The sequence below is a fragment of the Homalodisca vitripennis genome, chromosome X (assembly GCF_021130785.1).
Source record: "Homalodisca vitripennis isolate AUS2020 chromosome X, UT_GWSS_2.1, whole genome shotgun sequence".
Classification (NCBI taxonomy): Eukaryota; Metazoa; Arthropoda; class Insecta; order Hemiptera; family Cicadellidae; genus Homalodisca; species Homalodisca vitripennis.
Genome location: NC_060215.1, coordinates 35,833,991 through 35,852,961, shown reverse-complemented (window position 1 = coordinate 35,852,961; position 18,971 = coordinate 35,833,991). Strand labels below are relative to the sequence as shown.

General features: G+C 32.1%; 1 protein-coding gene across 1 annotated transcript in view; it reads left to right on the top strand.

Annotated features, from left to right (window-relative positions):
* LOC124368898 (fatty acid synthase-like) overlaps positions 1–17,858 on the top strand; it is a 98,076-nt gene extending 80,218 nt beyond the window's left edge. The window contains exons 32-37 of the mRNA XM_046826410.1: positions 1,044–1,314; positions 2,350–2,494; positions 3,809–3,956; positions 11,000–11,230; positions 15,095–15,340; positions 17,693–17,858. Coding sequence (XP_046682366.1) covers positions 1,044–1,314; positions 2,350–2,494; positions 3,809–3,956; positions 11,000–11,230; positions 15,095–15,340; positions 17,693–17,812 — 1,161 coding nt within the window. The 3' untranslated portion in view covers positions 17,813–17,858. The remainder of the gene's footprint in view (positions 1–1,043; positions 1,315–2,349; positions 2,495–3,808; positions 3,957–10,999; positions 11,231–15,094; positions 15,341–17,692) is intronic.
* Positions 17,859–18,971: the final 1,113 nt, after the last annotated feature.

Below are 18,971 nucleotides of genomic sequence, written 5' to 3'. Positions count from 1 at the left end.
TCTAACAAAAGATTTTTCCACTTAGTTAACGTTGGATTGCTAGGTGGTTCAACTTCTGGTAGGCAACCTGTAATTGTCTAATTGCTTCTTGTTGCCAAAAGCAATAGCTCACGCACAACACTTCACGTTTTGTTCAACATTAAAGGCCATTTCTCTGAACTTCAATATCAGTAAAACTGTGATGGAGGAGGTTAGGTTATGTTTTTATAGCACAAGCATTATTCTTCAATCAAACAGCTGTTTTCAACATTGAGCATTATTAAACAGCTGTTCTTTAAAACTGCAACGCAGTAATCAAATTAGGTAATACAAAAAATACATTTTTATAGGAAGCAAAATGGTAAAATTTTCAATATGTCACCATTTTGTTTCTATAATTGCTAGAGAGCTCAAATTTCCACAGAATATTTTAAAACCATACTTTATTAATTGTGTAGAGTTTGAACATTTTTAGTGCATAAATGGGCAAGTAATATAAAATCAAACGTTCAAACCTCTTCGTGGGACACCCTGTATATCTATTATGTTGTAACTGGTGACTGGTTAGTCATTCAATGAGTGGTATAAGACATCTGTCTCATAAGTGAGTAGGATAGTCAACAAAACTTAGTGCCTATTTGATTTACATCTTCACTGTGGCACAAGACATATATCAACTTTAGGATAGCTGGAATAGTAGCCGCTATTCAGTTAACAACACGTTACTGATTTTTTGTATCACTGAACAATGGCAAATGTTTGGAAAAATGCTGTTTCATTCACAACCCTTCCATCGTCAAAAACAAACGTCAAACAAATAGTGTGTTAATAGCTTGGTTATTTTTGTTTATTTAGTTTAGTTAACTCAGATATAATGCAAGATCATGGCATCTGCATTGGCATCAATATTTGTGTACTTTTTGGTAGATAACAGTCAATAAGTTAATTAGTATCTCAGTAATTATCATTATAACAAACATTACATTACATTTGTTATAATTTCTTCTACATGTCTCTCTCAATGCTGGTCCTAAGCTTTAATGAAATAGCAAATTGTGTTGCAGGATGAGAAGAGTAGTGTAGTGGCACATTTAGATTCTGCCTCAAGACAACTTTTGCCTCAACTGAAACACTTTGTGTGTCTGTTCGGTGGGTCTGCGAGTGTGTGTGAGTTGCGTGCACAGAGTGACCTTCCTGCCTGCGTCATACGAACACAATCTGACCTGAAGCCGCAGTCTGTCCTGCCTTATCTAGGTCGCATCCTTGGTCAAGGGAAATCAATGGGGTATTCACTCCTACTCAGTGACGGAGAAGAAACAAATTACAAGCAGAGAGGTATAAAAGCAAAAATGTTAATTTGTTAGAAATTGAAGCTATAAATAGAAAAGTATCCTATTCACTATCTAAAGCAGCTCAAAGTAACTGAAATTATTTGAACATGAATTGTTACAGATGTGACAGTAGATTTTTTTATCAATATATATATTTGATGTTTTTTAATCTTCAAATTTTATAAAACAATGTACTTGGAGTACTTAAATTCAAATGTTTAAAATTATATAACAAAAGAAACAGGTCAGAATTTTGTTATTATATCTATAGTAGATGTAAGTTGATTTAAGAATGTCTTAATATTTAATATAATAAATCTCAATAATAAATTACTATATAATAGAAAAGAACAAAAATATTGTTTGAAAATCCCTGAAACATTCTGAATGAGAAAGCACTGTATTACATGGAGATTTATATTTAAATTTTCTTAGATTTCACGTAATTACAGATTGTCTTGATTTTAGTTTATTGGCTATATATAATTTAAATAAGCTATAATAGTATTGTGTTCACTATTATTAGAGATTCAAAGGTTTTATTCACAAAGTTATCAGTGTTTATAATTTTGCTTTTTTTGAAGGAAAGATAGAGAAATGTGACTATAAACTACTATTTATTTAGTTTTTTAAGGTTACTTGGATAATAATTGCAGATTAATATGCGCATAATTTACATTTCAGATTAATAAAAAAAAAACTGTAGCAAACTCACTGCTCCATTTATAAAGGACAGTTGCCCGTCATTTTAAGGAGGCAGTACTTTGGTCTCATTATATCATGAAATTATGGCACATTTACTTTTTAAATGAAAAGTCCAAATTGAGATATTTGCTATGTTATGGCTCGTTAATAATTTGCATTATTTTGGAGGTGCAAGTATTATGAAACAAATAGATCACCTCATTACAGGGATAAGTGAATGAAAAACTTGCTACTTAAGACAAGTAAAAAATTTAATTTGGTTCTCTCTTCCTCTTAACTGAAATTGTGATACGTTGATTATAATATTATTTTATAACTCCGATATTATCACTAGGTCAAACAGTGCCTTTGCTGGATATCAGGAACCACCTACCCACTAGTCTACCACAGCTAGTAGCTTTGGGTCAAATAATGTCATCTGAAGAGCATTTCCAAATGCAGGAAGTCATCACAAGGAGTCCTCCCTACGAGCATGTTAGGTAGGTATGATTTGAATGTAGTATTTTGATATCTCTCAGAAAAATTAACAAACCACCAAATATTAGCAGTAAAGATTAATGTACAGTATAATTATTTCACATCTCATCTAAAATGTTATAACTCAATCAATTTGGGAATTGTAATGAGCATTAAAAATAACATTTCAAAATGTTCAAATAAGGCCTCGACTCTACTCCCAGATCTCATTTTATAAAAAATTTTTGTTGCTACTAAAAATTTCAAATTGGAAAAAGTATTTGCAGTACTAGTATCCAGAAATTTTTTATCATGTATTTTTTGCCAATGTACAGCATCACATGTATGCAAAATTACTGTGCTAATTCCTTGCAATCATCACCTCCTGCTGTTAGAAATGAAATGGCAAGTTGAATTCCAACTATGGTCACTCAAGTCAGACTTCCTAAATTGGACTGTTACAATTTTGGAGGTGAACTGGCTGAATGGACCTCTTACATAAATTTGTGATGGTCTGTTGCGATGCTGCAATATCTAATGTAGCGAGCACACATTGCCTTCTATCCACTCTATGAGGTGATCCTCTTGCGTTAATTAAACCACCCAACTTCACTGTCACTAATTGCTTATGACTTGCTCTGTTATAGTTATCACAACTTCAGGTGTTTGACGGTCCTTCAATTGAATTAAATCATAGCATTGCATGAAATCCCATCGCACTTGATAAATAATATGAGAATATCTGTTAACTTATATTTTAAACACACGCAAGCCCTCAATGCTCTTGAAATGGATATCTCTTTAGAGTTTATCAGATTGCGTTCTCCTCTGATCCTTTTTATAAGGACTATAGTCTAAACTCTGTACAGCCAAATTTTTGCTGCTAAGAACCCTCTCTACACCACACAAACATCTATTGAACTCTTTACAATACGATTAAATCCAAAAGTATTTCAAAAGGTCATTCCAACAACCCCAACAGACCCTTCCTTAAACCTGCCAGCAAATAGTGAGCAACTGCTAAGAGGGACTTTCTAGAACTAATTATACATACAATCTATTTTCTTCAGTCCTTCTTCTCTACTCTTGACAATGATAGTGACTTGGAACAGTCTCTCTAATAATCATGCAGCAAGCGATTGGTGAAGGAGTAACTTTATGATCAGCACTTTGTTCCATACTCATTCTTGTTACTCTATCTCTAGAATAAAACTTTCTCTTCAAATTTTCTCCCTTGATTAGCAATGCTAGAGAGTTAGATATAGTTATATGTATACTGCAAAAAATGTACATGTTTATTAGGAATTTTAAGTGAAATGAAAGTGTTAATGTTATAGGTATCAATTGCTGCCTGTCTTTCTGGTTCCTGGCCTAGACTGTGACAGGCTGACACCTCTGATAAGACAGCTGATGCATCCTGCCTTCTGTCCTCTCACACCTCCTTGCCTGCCCTCAATAGAGCAGAGTGCACAACTGCTACTTCAGGTTGGTACACACATATATTGCTATGTTTTTAGTTACCTGAGTTGTTATCTTGACTTTACAGATCAAATCTCAGAACACAAATAAATAAGGTTTTTCTGAACCTGTCTTTGTAACTGTTAAAAATCATTTACAATATATTTTAAACAGCTATCTATAAAATATACATAATAATCAGAAGTGTTTTATGTTAAGCCTGATAACAATAAATACATGTTGAATAAAACGCTTCAATAATATTAAGCTTTTATTCAATTTAAATAAGTAAAAACAGATCGATAATACGCAGTACAAATTTTAAACGAGTTCAGGGGAAATTGGAGGTTGGATACAGTCTAATCAGTTCTTGTAATAGTCTCTTTGCTAATTATGACATCAAATCACATTTGTATGTTAAAATAAATTAATAAAGAAAGATAAATTAGCTTTATAGTGAAGTAAATTCAAATAATTACATTGTAACAGTTACAGAAGATATTTGAATTTTATAACAGTATTAACTAAGACATTAAGCCTTAAACGTATTAGTTTGGGTCCGAGATTAAAAGTGGAATGAATCTACTTCTGTTATCCCCCGCTCTCACCCTCTTTTCCGAATTGGTTTGGTGAGTAGAAACATCTTGTATTAATGTACAAATAAGTATAGATGGTCAAACTTGTTAGAGATTTATTGTTTCGTGGTGAAATGGAAAATGAATTGGTGTACATTTTGGTAAAATAGTATAACAGATGAATTTTGCTGTGAGGAGTTGTATTTTAAATAAATTATAACAAAAATTGGTAAGCCTGCACAACCACGTGTTGAGCTAATTAAACTCAATGCAATAAAGTGTTCCTTTACAAGTAGAATAGAATAGAATAGAATAGAATATTCTTTATTGCACATATTCTTGGAGAACAGGGCAAAAGTCATGTTTATGTTACAATTGGTGTATGAGTTATTGTTTGTCAAAAATTGTGTGTTCTACATTGAACAAATTCTTGGATTGTGTAAATTGGTCGCTCCAGTAGCCAGTTTCTCAAGGAGGCTTTGAAGTTCTTTTCTGGCAGTCTTCTTAGGGATTCAGGTAGAATGTTGAAGAACATTGCTCCTCGATAAGAAGGTTTCCTCTCAAATAAGCTGAGATGATGTTGATTTAGGAGAAAGTTGCTCCTGTGTCTGGTTTATAGGAGTGTCTGTCTCCAGTCCTTGCTTGCCCTGATTTGATTGTATAGAGGATTGTCTCTTGGATGTAGAGTCCTACTACAGTCAGAATTCTCAGTTCTTTGAAGGCTGTTCGGCATGTGTCAAGTGGTCCTAGTAGTCCTTTTAGAGCTCTAATTGTCCTTTTTTGTAGAACCAGCACCCTCTTGGAGATTTTGAGATTGTCGTGCCTCCCCAGGCTATCAGGCCGTATCTCAAGTGAGATTCAAAAACAACGAGTAGTATGCTGTCATAGCTACATCAGTGTTGCTGATTTGTGCAATTCTCCTTATTGCGTAAAGGCTGCTATTTAGTTTTTTGACAGAGCTGGTTGATGTATGGTTCCCAAGATAAATTTCGGTCCAAGGTGAGTCCTAAATATTTTTCCGAATTCTATTGTAGTTACTTCTGGGGAGACCATGATAGTTATTTTGAGTAGCTGTAAAAATTAGTTGTTGGGTTTTTGATTCATTTAAAACCAAATCATTTAGGTTGCAATATTGTTTAGCCATATTGAAAGCTACAAAGGAGTCAATGTCTAAGTTGATCTTTGTTTTTGTTTGCTACAATAAGGGCTGTATCATCAGCGTACATTACCATTTCACAATAGTTTTGAAGGTATTCTGGAAAGTCGCTAGTCAGAAGGATATACAAGACAGGTCCAAGAACAGAGCCTTGCGGCACTCCTCTGCTTACTAGTAGTGGTTCAGATTTTACTTTTTTGACTGTGTTGTGTGTAGTGTAAGTAATTTCCACAATCTGTGTCCTATTGCTGAGGTAGCTCTTGAACCAAGTCTATTTCTTTGTCAATGATTCCCAGAGTTTGCAGTTTTTTTTGTAATGAGCTTGTGGTCTAAGACAATCGAAGGCCTTGGTAAAGTCCAAAAGTATACTTGTGGCTATATATCCTGCATCCAATTTATCAATGATGGTTTTCAATTAGTTGGACCAGTGCTGTTGCTGTAGATCTGTCTTTTACAAAACCATGTTGTCTCGGAGTAAGAAGGTGGTGCTGTTTGAGATGGTCCAGTAGTCTAGTTAGCACTACTCGCTCCAGGATTTTGGAAAAAAAGTGGAGATAAGTGAGATTGGCCGATAACTGGTGGCTTTCGTCAGTTGCTCCAGTCTTATATTTTGGATAAATTTTTGCGAGTTTCAACCCGCTGGGAAAAGTCCCTTGTAAAAGTGATTTGTTTATAATAGTTGTTAGTGGAGTGATAATTTCATGTTTGCATTGTTTGACCAATTTAGAAGATATTTCATCGTCTCCTGTTGAATGTTTTTTGATTTTAAGGTGTCTATGATGTCTCCGACTTCTATTTCATTTGTCTCCTGGAAAATTAGTCTTGGTATTTGGGGTATGTAAATTTGGTTCTATTGTGTGTGTTGTTCGTTGTTCATTTCCTTTGGTATCAAGTGTTCTGTCAGCAATTGTAGCAAAGAAGCTATTTAAGTAATTGGCAATGTCTATTGGAGAGTCTGATGCGTAGTCCTGTATGTTTTAAGCGTTCAAGTTGAGTTTTTTCTGATCTCTCTTTTCTTTCATTATTAATCACTTTCCACATGGCTTTTGATTTGTTGTCAGATCTTTCAATGTAGGAGGAGTTAAGCTGTTTTCTTAGTGTTTTTTTAGTTTTAAATCGTAAGGATTTTTTCCTTTTGGGCTGTTTCTTTTTTGTCGTCAGGATGGCACGTAATGTGTTCTCGATTTAGTGCTTCTAAGTATGGCATTTTTTTTAGCGCCTGGCTTTCATCATCCCATATATTCTTGGTGGGGATTTCTTTTATGTTTTACTATTTTGAGAGGGCAGGCTATGTTCATTGCAGATTGGAGGATCCCATGAAACGCTTTATAAGCAGCATCCACATTGTCTGTGGAGCATAACTTGTGACCAGTCCTGTGCTTGTAGATTATACCTCAGTTCTTCTACGGTTCTTGTGTTAAATTGTCTTTTGTATGATTGTGTCTGCGTGGGGCTTGTCATGTTTGTTAGAGATAAAGCATAACTGGGCAGTGTGATCTGAGAGTGAGTGAGTGTTAGTACATCTAAAAATATATGACGAAAGGTGAGTATACTAAACTAATAATTGAACTCTTATGCAAGTTTTAAAACTTTTAAAGGTGACACTAAGTACGTAGATCGAATATAAAATTGATACCAATAACATTGTGGGACATTGAGACATCTTTTAAATTTACTACACCAAAACGGGACTATACACAGGTCGATATCGTATAAATTGGGATTACCAAAATGAGGCTATCTAAACTTATTTAAATTGGGGCAAAAAACATGTGGAGATTACTGGCACACATCAAAATAGCTTAACCGACAAGGAGCAGACATTTACGAACCTTCACAATCCTTCCATCGTCAAAAATAACCTTCAAATAAAGAACTACACAAATTGACTACCAACATGGAGTTAGATGACAGCAAGATATTCACACACATATCCATCACATGTCAACATCAAATGTAGCCCAAGATATTATTTCTTTTTAAGAAACCTATTATTAATGCATTTAATTTTACGGATTCAGCCTTTATTTATAAGTGAATTCCCAAAGGTAATACCTTCAATAAACCTAATTAATGAAAAAAGATTCGGATACAAATATGGACAACTCCACACCTGTTTATCACCATCAACAAATACCTTATGGTGACAATATTTTGTCATTTAAAGTGATTTAAAATTTCTTGGTAACACAGATTTTCATCAAGTTCCTTAAGATTTGTGTTACTGAGTTTGTAATACATTTAGAGTATTCTTGCATACCAAACCAGTACAAATTGTTGTTTAATATACAAAATAATGTGTAAGAGTACATAAAATGGATTTACTTAACAACAAATAAATCAGTCTTAACAAGATTATGCATTTGTAGTTTTTTCTCAAAAAGGGGTAGGTAACACTCAGTATGGCTAATGGTATGAGAGAGACAGAGATATACTGAAAGAAAACGTTACGAGATGTGTTAAAAAAATACACAGAACTAATTTTTTTTGGCAGCAACTGCTGATGCTACATCAATATGATGTAATATGCCTAGTAGCGTGATCTGTTTCAACACACTAGAGTTTGTCAGTTGACTGCCAGAACCATTAGAGTGAGGTTGTTTTTATTGCTTCTGTGTGCATCATGGTTTCGAACAAAGTATTAACATTAAGTTTTGCGTTAAGTTGCAAAAGAATGCCAAAGAAGCTCATAACATTTTTAAATCTATGTATGGCGATAATATGGTATCTATGTATGGTAACTCTGAAGACTGTATACAAGTGATATGGCCAATTTAAAAGTGGAAATGAGTTGGTTGAAGACGAACAGCATTCGGGACGTCCATTAACCTCCAAAACAGATGATAATGTGCAAAAAGTAGACACAATGGTTTGTTCAAACAGACGGATGACTATTCAAGAGCTATCAGAAGATCGGAACATCTCGTACGGTTCCATTCAAAGCATTTTAACCAATAATTTGCAAATGACACGAGTGAGTGGAAAATTGTTCCTAGACTTTTGAGTGATGAACAGAAGGAAAATTGTGCATCAGTCTGCACAGAGTTGAAAGATCGTCTTCAAGCAGATCTGGACTTCATGGTCAAAATTGTAACTGGAGATGAAAGTTGGAATATGACCCTGAGACCAAAATACAGAGTTCCCAATAGAAAATCAGTACATCTCCTAACCCTAAAAAGGCACATCAGTGAAAATCGAACATGAAGGTCATGCTCATTGTTTTTTTCTATACTGAAGACATAGTGTGGTCAGAGTTCGTTCCAGGGGAAACAACTGTGAACCTTGATGTTTATAAAGGTGTACTGCAATGTATGTGAAATGACATATGAAGAAAGAGACCAGAAAAATGGGTGAGTGGCTTTCTTCTTCATCGCAACAATGTGCCCGTGCCACACCTCGCTTTTCATTCACGAGTTTTTGGCTGAAAAGTGTTTCTGTCTGTCCACATCCGCCATCCTCACCTGATGTAGCACCATGGGACTTCTGGCTCTTCCCAAAAATTAAACTGTGCTTAAAGGAAAACGTTTTGACACCATTCCTGACATTTAGAGGGCCACAACCAAGCAGCTAAAAGCCCTTCTGAAAGAAGCCTTCCAGAAAAAATGTTTCCAGTCATGGATTAAATGTTGGAATGATTGTATTGCCAGCCAAGGAGAGTATTTGAAGGAGATTAAATCAAATTCAATGTAAGTTTATTACTTTTTGAAATAAAAAATTATTCACCATATTTTTTTATCACATCTCGTAATTTGCGTAATTTATTTTTACGTTTAGTCTAAAATATCATTTGCCTTGAAGAATCAGATGTAAGTGTTTTTATCAAGAAATTAATAATGGAAATAGAGCAAGAGATACTATTGTATAGAATCAGATATAGTGTTGGTATATCCTCATGTTAAAAAGAGCTAAATATACTATTGTATAGAATCAGATATAGTGTTGGCATATCCCATGTTAAAAGAGCAAGAGATATTATTATTGTTTAGAATCAGATATAGTGTCGGCATATCCCATGTTAAAAGAGTTTGATGAATTAATATGAACCAAACTTGTGTACCAATATAATTCTTGAAACATTAAATATCTCTACTGTTATTAAATACATTATGGTACATTTAAAAAGTATTAACATAATAAAATGTTTGATTCAAAAGCCATCTGAATATTTTAATAAGAAGAATAAAAGATTAAGTTTTAAAAATCCACAAATACTCTAGATATTGAAAAAAAGTGATACTGTTATAGCGCTGTATTGTATGAATGACAGTCTGTAGCTCTTCCTGTTGAAAATGCCAGCCATATTTCTAACACCTTCTTTTTCCAGATAAGTATTTAGTCCAAACCTGTACTCCATACAGTCAACATAAAGTAGGTAATTATGAATGGTAATAGAATATATAGTAAGCAAAATATTTGATGACACATAGCTTATCAGCTTTTTTAACTGAAAACATTCTCGGTAGAGCATGGAGAAATATATTTTGGGTTTATAGTAATTTCTTAATTATTAATCCCAACCTCTTTTCAGAATTATACTATCTGACCTTTTGTTATAATTTTAAATTTGTTTTGATGGAATAAAACTAAAACAAGTAGTTGAATATTTTGTTGTTGTACTATTAATATCATTGTTATATTGTGTATAGAATTGCATACTGGCCCTTTGTCACACTAGCATATATTTGTACAATAAAGCACTAATGTCTTGCATTGTATCATGAAGAATGTGTTGTGTTAAGAATGTTTATTTCGCTAAAATGTACAGGATGTTCAGCAAAAGTGTTCCAATACTTTGGGATTTTTTTGCTCTCATAAAAATGAGCAAAAAAGTTCATATGAAGGCATGTTCTAAAACCTTTAGTTTTCCATCTATCTGTCTACATGTGTTTTTTATCAAAAAAGTTATATCTTTTGAAGCAATTAAGATAAAGGTATGGAACTTGAGAATTGTATTAACCTTTGGTACACCTTTTTGGAAATAAAAATATTGGCAAAATCCTTTTTTCAGTTTCAAAATGGTGGACATTTAAATTATTCCAATCAAATAAATCAACTATTTGATTTATATGACTAGCGTCTGCCATTTTGAAACAGATTAATGGAAAACTAAAGGTTTTAGGACATACCTACATATAAACGGTTTTGCTCATTTTTATTTATAGAACAAAATTCCAAAGTATTGAAACACTTTTACTGAACACTCTGTATAGTAAACCAGAAAATAGTATTAAGTTGACAATTTAAATGTTTCATATATGTCATGACAATAAATGTCTTTTATTTCTGGACCAGTGTGTAGTATTACATAGGCAGTAACCGTATTCTTTCATTTATCCCAGGAAATTTTGCAAGTAAAGAGCAGTGGTCCATACAACCTGTTGGGTGACTCATGGAGTGGTACAGTGGTCCTTCAGTTGGCAATACTTCTGCAGCGCCATGGTCTTGTGGAAGTGTTCCTACTGGACGCTGCACCTGACACAGCAAAGCAGCGATTCGCAGCGTTCAGTAACTCCTCAGACACCTTCAAGGATTCAGAGTTTCTGATTACTCTATTCAACTTACCGTCAAATGTGAGTATGACATAATGTATGGAGATTCTCTTTGTTCCACAAAGCTTTGGTTGTACAGAGTATTGTACAACTACTGATTCTATGGCTAGTGTTTCTCAAACATCTGCATTGCATTTATTAACTGATGAGTAAAATTAAGTAGATGGGTCAGTTTCTGAAATAAATTCTTAGTTAAATCACTGGAAGCTATCAGTCTATATTAAATCTTTATCTTTGGAATATTATTCAGTATTATTAGATATTTTAAGATACTGAAAAGTCAAGTTGAACATGAATAGTGTTCAGAGACCTAAATAAAATTTGTAGAATGAGCCATCAGGATGTGTAGACTTGGCCCATCTTATAGGCATGGGACCATCTCAAGAAGGCCCATGTTCATAAAATGTTATACAATACATTGGATATGTTAAGTGTATTTTGTCACTTCTGAGGTGGTGGTATTTACAAATATAAATAATCAAAATGAATGCTAGTAAAACATGAACTTTAAGTTTATTATCACATAATTATCTGAACACTTTCAGGTTATTTCTTTGTGTGCTGTAATATGGTTTTTTGTATGGATTAAGCCAAAAAGCTGTACTGTATTTCAGAAAATATATCTGATTTGATACATCCATTGACACATCCAAAACAATGGAATACTTTATTATACTTCTGCACAGTTATAGTTATTGTAAGGTTATAGTTTCTAATCTTAAAAGGAAAAAGAGATTGTACAGAGCAAAGCACGCAATTAGATCAGTAGGCTGTAAGTTTTATTAGGACAAATTGGGAACTTAACAATGAGGCAAACTAATGCAGTAAGACTGGGGTCTCCAAACATTTTTGTTTCAAGATTCAAGATTCAAAAAGTCTTTATTTGTGAAATGCAGATCATGTACAAGAGTAGTGTCAAGTAAAACATAATAAGAATACTGTCAAATAAAAACACAAATTTGCTGTTAAAATACCATTAAATTAATTATATAAAGATAACAACAAAGTATATATATATATATATATATATATATATATATATATATATATATTAAATAGTTACCTCCCAATGTACCTACTTTCCAAAAATGCCTCAAATGAATATAGAGCTAGGTTCAGCAGGTAAGATTTTAATTTCATTTTCATTTTTTACAGTTTTGTTCTTTACTTACCTCTCTTGGTAGGTTTTTAAAGAACTTATGTCCCATAAAATCAGTTTTCTTTTTGAAAAATTCAAGATTATGTTGGGGACATTTCTGTTTTGCCTTGTGTTGTATTGATGGCTTACTAGAATTGGAGTGTTGCTTTCTTCTTATTTTGCATAAAGAACTGTTCCATAAATATATATCTGGTGGTCTGGCTGGTCTGAGTGGTTTAGAGGATGGGTCTCTAAACTGGCTCAGTAATTTGGATTTAGCTTTGTGACGGGAGATTTTAATATTATTTTTAATTTATGACTCAAGAACTTTGTTCTTACGTACTTTTTAATAGTTGTAATTTTTAATTTATTTATTTATGGATAGCTGCCTTTGTCCCCCATACGATATATATATATATATATATATATATATAAATATATAAACTGTATACCGTTAAAATTCAATTTTCTGTATATAATTTCTTAACAGAGTCAGTCTTTTTAAGTCTAAGGATAACTCGTAGAGCTCTCTTTTGTTGGACCAGTAACCTATCCAGATTCTTTTCTGTTGTTGCGCCGTATATGCTTATTCCATATGATAAGTGTGAATGCAATAGAGAAAAATATACGGATCGTAATGTTTGTAAACTACAAACCCTTGACAATTTTCTCAGTGCATAAATACTGGAAGACATATTATGAATAATATGGTCAACATGTTTATTTCAGGGTAGGTTTTCATCAATTAAAAATTCTCAAAATTTGGTGTATTCAACTTGGCTTAATTCCTCTTTGTTTACATTGATGCCAATATTAATTTTGGTTCTGGTTTGTCTTGTAGAAAAAGAAATAAAATTTGATTTGGTGGAATTTAAAAGTAATTTTTGCCATCTAAATATTGTTTTACTAAATTTATGCTGATGTGAGAAGATATTTCAATGTCTTCTTCTGAACTACCAGATACTGAAATATTAGTATCATTCGCAAACTGATAAATATAACAATTTTGAGGGACTATTTTGGCATTCCATTCATGTAATACAGAAACAGTAAAGGACTCAAAATTGATTCTTGTGGTACTCTATACTTTGTGGTTTGTACTGCAGATTTGAATTTCCTAATGTAATTTACTTGATTCTAATTGTGGAGATGTGTGCTCTATTTCAACATATTGCTTTCGCTCTGTTAAATATGATCTGAACCATGACAGTTCTTTTTTTGGGTTCCTAAATTATTAAGAGACAATATTAATTCTGGATGATACACGCTATCAAAAGCTTGAGAGAGATGTAAGAAAATTCCATCTACCTTTTCACCTTTATCAATAGTATAAATTATTGATAGAATAAATTCAATGCCTACAGTAATCGTTGATTTTCCCTTCCTAAAACCATGTTGTTGATTATCCAATAAGTTATTTATTTTTAAGTAGTTCATAAGTTGAATGTACACAACCTTTTCAAAACCTTTAGAAAAAACTGGCAGAAGGGACACTGGTCTAAAACATGATGGATCGTTCGGATTTCCTTTTTTAAAAATAGGGATTACCCCAGCAACCTTAAGTTCATTTGGAAACTAGCCAGAAATAAGAGATGAATTTATTAGATGAGTTAGCGGTTTTTGAATGAATGGAAGAGATTGCTTCACCAGTTTAATTGGTATTTCATCATGTCCTGTAGACATTTTATTCTCAAATTCTAATATAATCTTTTCCAATTTAGTTTCTGTAATTTGCTCAAATCTAAATCTATTTGGTGCTTCAGTAAAATTTTGAACATTGTGATGGTTTACATCCCAAGAAGTTAAATTAGGTAAGACTAACTTATCAACTACAGATACAAAATAATCATTAAAACAATTTCCAACATATACAGGATCACTAGGAAGCTCATTTTTATCCTCATTTAAAACACAAATATTTTCCTTACAAGCATTTTTTTTATTAATTTCGGATTTGATCAATTGGCAAGTTGATTTTGACTTATTGCTAGAATAATTTATTTTCCCATCAAAAAGACTTTTTCTTTCAGCATCAACAGAATGTCTCAAACCCTTTTTCATTTCTTTAATTATAAATTTTAAATTGTTATCTTTAGATATCCTATAACTTTTTTTTATAATTTTTTAAGTTTAAGAGCCAAACAAATATTTTAGGAGGTTGCTGAGACTTTCACAATTTTTGATTGAAAGACAATATGGTTATATATTTACTAGGTACAAAGAATTAAAAGTGCTACATTAATGAGCCAATACAGTAGGTTTCTAAAGAAAATTATCAACATTTTCATAAAAATATATTCATTTTACTTAATATTCAACACCTATAGTACGTATAACATAATTATTTTGAAACTTTTGCTCAAACAGCAGCTTTGTACTAATGTTTACTCTTAGTAAAAGTATCACGTCGAGATTGTATAGTTTTATAAAGATAACACTTTTTTCCTCCGGACTAACCTGTAATTTGAGCACATTTGATGATTTTTAAAATGTTTTGTTTCATAATGTCTACAAATATATTATTTGAACATATACTGTATATATATATATATATTTTTTCCTCACAGATCAAACACAAGTGGTGTTGTTTCAGTCACAAATTGATACACACCCCACTTATCATTAAACACACGGCACTAACTATCAACATTTCTCTTTTTGGACAAAGACATTACTGAACAAAGTGTTACAGACATACACAAAGTCTTATTCCACTTTAGTTTCTGTTCCTATTTCATTTGTTTTAGATATCAAACCATCTGTCAGAGGTCTCAAGCTGGGAGGAACAAGTGCAGTACTGCTTGAGCCAAGTACAAATGGAAGTATCTAATGACTGCAGTACAAGTTTGAAGTACGTGACTAAAGCTCTCATGATGTTGAGAAATCACTTGAAAGCTCTCACAACATTTCAGCCTTCAGAGCAATTCGAGGGCAATGTTCATTTATTCAGGACAAGAGAAGCACTGGAATCTGACTTCTGTGGCCTTAAAAAGGTTTGTAGAATTCAATTCTTTATTCTTATGTTGACTATTTTTGTTTTATATTATATAAAATATGTACATGATATGAATATTTCTGTTAATTTTCTTATTATAAAATGACAAATCATTCTATTGTTCAGAAATTGTGTATAACTTGGTACATTGAATATAACCATTGGTTAAAAAACACACGTTGACTGTGGCAGACGCATTAGTGCACCATACACTGTTACGTGAAATCAGAATATAGAACTGCAGTGAAGGTGTTAAAAACATCTGTATCGAGTTACATGTTTGTTAATTTTGCTGCTTATTCATGCTGCGTCTTTATATTTGCTTGTGACACAATTATTGTGTCATAATAAGTTTAGTCTTTGTGCTGAATTTATCGTGCAAGTCATGTATATTTATTGCCTCGTGATTGCTGTTGTTTCCACCAGAAAAATATTAGGCGACTTTTGTCGTTTCATATTCACGAGCCCATGTTTTATAAACCAATTAGTTGCAGTCTTTAAACAATCACATACTGTTCAACTTTGTATCAGTACATTACAAATTTAAATGTTCAGAAAAAACCTCTAGTATATGAAAATATTTATATACAAGCATGTTTTTCTATGTTAAAAATTGTATATCATTGAGTATTTTTGTTGGTTTGTTTTTTAACTTAGTTTATTTACATTTTTTAAACAATTATTTTAAAATTGTGTTGGATACAATTGTCCAATTTGAATTCATGGATGAAAGCTACGACTTAATTCTAAATCTGACACCATTTGTAATCTCAAAGGTTATTAATAAAGACGATTCTCATTTTCAAAACATACCATTAATTGGCGTTACCAATTTTTTACTTTAGACTTATTGCTCTAAGTAAAGTGCAGTGTATGTTGTGGCTTACATAGCCTAATATAGTTCCAAACTTTAGACTAACAAAATGATCGCAACAGCACCCATATGAAACTATTTTGTTTGTTAGTAATATATATATGTATTGCTGCTGTGGTTGTGTTAAAAGAGAGGAAATTTATCGTCATTTTTAATACAAACACCGTTGTTAAAATCTGTTTATAATTTATGTGTTATTGTGTTAACTAGATTGTGTAATATACAATATATACTTATTTAGAAAAAATTTCAAACAGAGGGTTGCTAAAATTAACTACAACGTCTATTCAACCAAAAATGTGACTTCATATTGAAGATAAAGACTCAAGAATGACGTCAAAGTGTTGAAAACTGGAACGTAGTGTTTATATAAACTTCCAGTCAAACTGGACATGATCACTGAAAAATTACCAATAACTATGAACACGAGTGTAGTTGTCTATCAATCCAAATTTCCTTGATACTCGTAATCAACAGTCTTACTCACTTATTGACTATGAAAATGGACAGACAACAACTAAACTACCAATACAACAACTCAGCACCTCAAGACTTATGATTCACAATTACGAGTGTGATAGGGCAAAGTGCGGGGTTGCTGCTTTGCACTCTGCTACACACAGTGAGGTTCCAAACTGAGTAATGTTAGCGTTAGATTTCCTAATTTATAGGATAACTCAGATCAAATTAAATATCCTTCACTTATCATTACCTAGTAATTTGTCTGCCTAAGCTATAATCGTGAAGAAGTACAAAACTTTGTTTAGTTTGTTTTTAAGTCCCAATTTTTAAAAATCCTTAATTTTGTGTTCCCAAAATTCTACACCCTAGGCGGCTACCATGCCAGTAAGATATTTAATTCTGTTAAAGTTTATGCTCCCAGCTATTTTTGACAGTTGTAGATAAAAAAATCTTATAGTCTAGGTCTGTGAATCTATTAATAGTTGTATTCAAAATTTTCTGAGGGGTTCTCTGAAGGGGAAGTGTGCTTCACAACTTTAAATATACAAGTGACAACTCAACCCTCTTTGGAGTACATCATAGAAACGTAACGATAAAAGCAAATACTTTTGGCTCAAACCAGAGATTTTATTCATTTTTTAGATGTTAAATGTTGACAATTTTTTTTGTCATGTCAAGACATTCATATGATAATTTAACATTTTAAAATAGGAAAAGTAATGCAAACTATGTTTTGCAAGCACATTTAATTTACAAATATGGGACAAGCCTTTAAGCCTCAATACGAGCTTTTAACTAAATAAGACATTTAAAACTTGATTTTAACATCTCTATTAGGAGTTAAAAATTCTTGATGGGAGTTTGTACTTTATTGTTATATTGAAAGTGCTTATTCCATGCTATTTGCAATAAATAAAAAAATTCCACAGATTGCAAATTTGGGCTCTCTGTACATAAGAAGATTTAATAATACAATTTAAGTATGCGTGTTAATAAAGATACTTTGGTTTTCAGTACTGTAAGAAAAATCCAATCATTCACATAATGGAAGATGAAACATTGGAAGAAATGATAAAAAATCCCAAAACTGCTTCAGTCATCAATGAGAATGTGATATTTGCCTGGAATTTGTAAAATACTTGTCTCTTGAAATAAACATTTGATTTATTATAGTAGTTTATATGTTGTTTTTCTTTACAATAGTCTATCTAATTGTCTTCTGGTTTTAAATTGAAATTATTTCCATATTATGCTTTTCTCCCATATGTATAGGAGTATATTGATACAAAAGCAAACTTTATTTTATGTTTAACTACAAGTTTGTAAAAATTCTCAGTCAAAAATATAGAATCCCAATTTGTGTAAAAAACAATTAAAACCATTGAGATTCAAAAAGTTGGTTTAATTCATAAATGTTTCAGTAGAACACTAAATCCTAAAATATATGAATATTTAACTCTGGAAGTGACAAAGTACTCATTATGAGTATTTTGTACAAGAGTTTAATAAAAATATGTGTTTTGTGTAACTATTAATATTTGAAAACAAAAAATCTGTGCATCTGATACTGTGTTTTTTTTCAGATGCACAGTTTGGTGGGGATGAATAACAAAATAAAATAGACAAAGGAAACACACACCTCTAGTTAAATATTTACAAAGCACAATATTTTGTTACTTTGGTTATTTAATTTAGGGTGTTCACATACAAACACATGTTATTGATCGGTAAATAACTTTCCTAATAATGAAAAAAACTCATGTAACATGAATAAAAATATTTGAAAAATCAATTTATTTTGTTTGGGGATTTTAATGTTATTTTACTTCTCATAACAAAGACTCTAATACCATATTAGATATTAGAAGAGTAAAGAGTATGTTCAGCCCGGAAAAAAATGTTCAGCACCGGCGCAAATTAAAAATAAATTAATAGCAAGATATCTGCATTCTTGACCTTGAGGTTATCTGTTATCAGGTTTTTTCCTGAAATTGCGACTATCAAGGTCCACTGACCTCTTTGACCCTCTTTCGATATTGTTTACATATTCATATCACAATTACATTTCCCCCGCAATTGTTGTTTTGATTCTTTTATCTCCAATACTGTTCTTTTCTTGCAAAAGTGAATGGTTTGTATCCTGTAACAATCTCTGCTCGCCTAATACATTCAAACAATTTCAACTGAATAAACTTTCACTTCGGTTTTATTTTAAAGTTATTATTAAGCCCTTTTGAAATAAAAATGGCTTCAATAATTGTTGAATTTTCTTGCGGTTTCTGCAACTTTATAT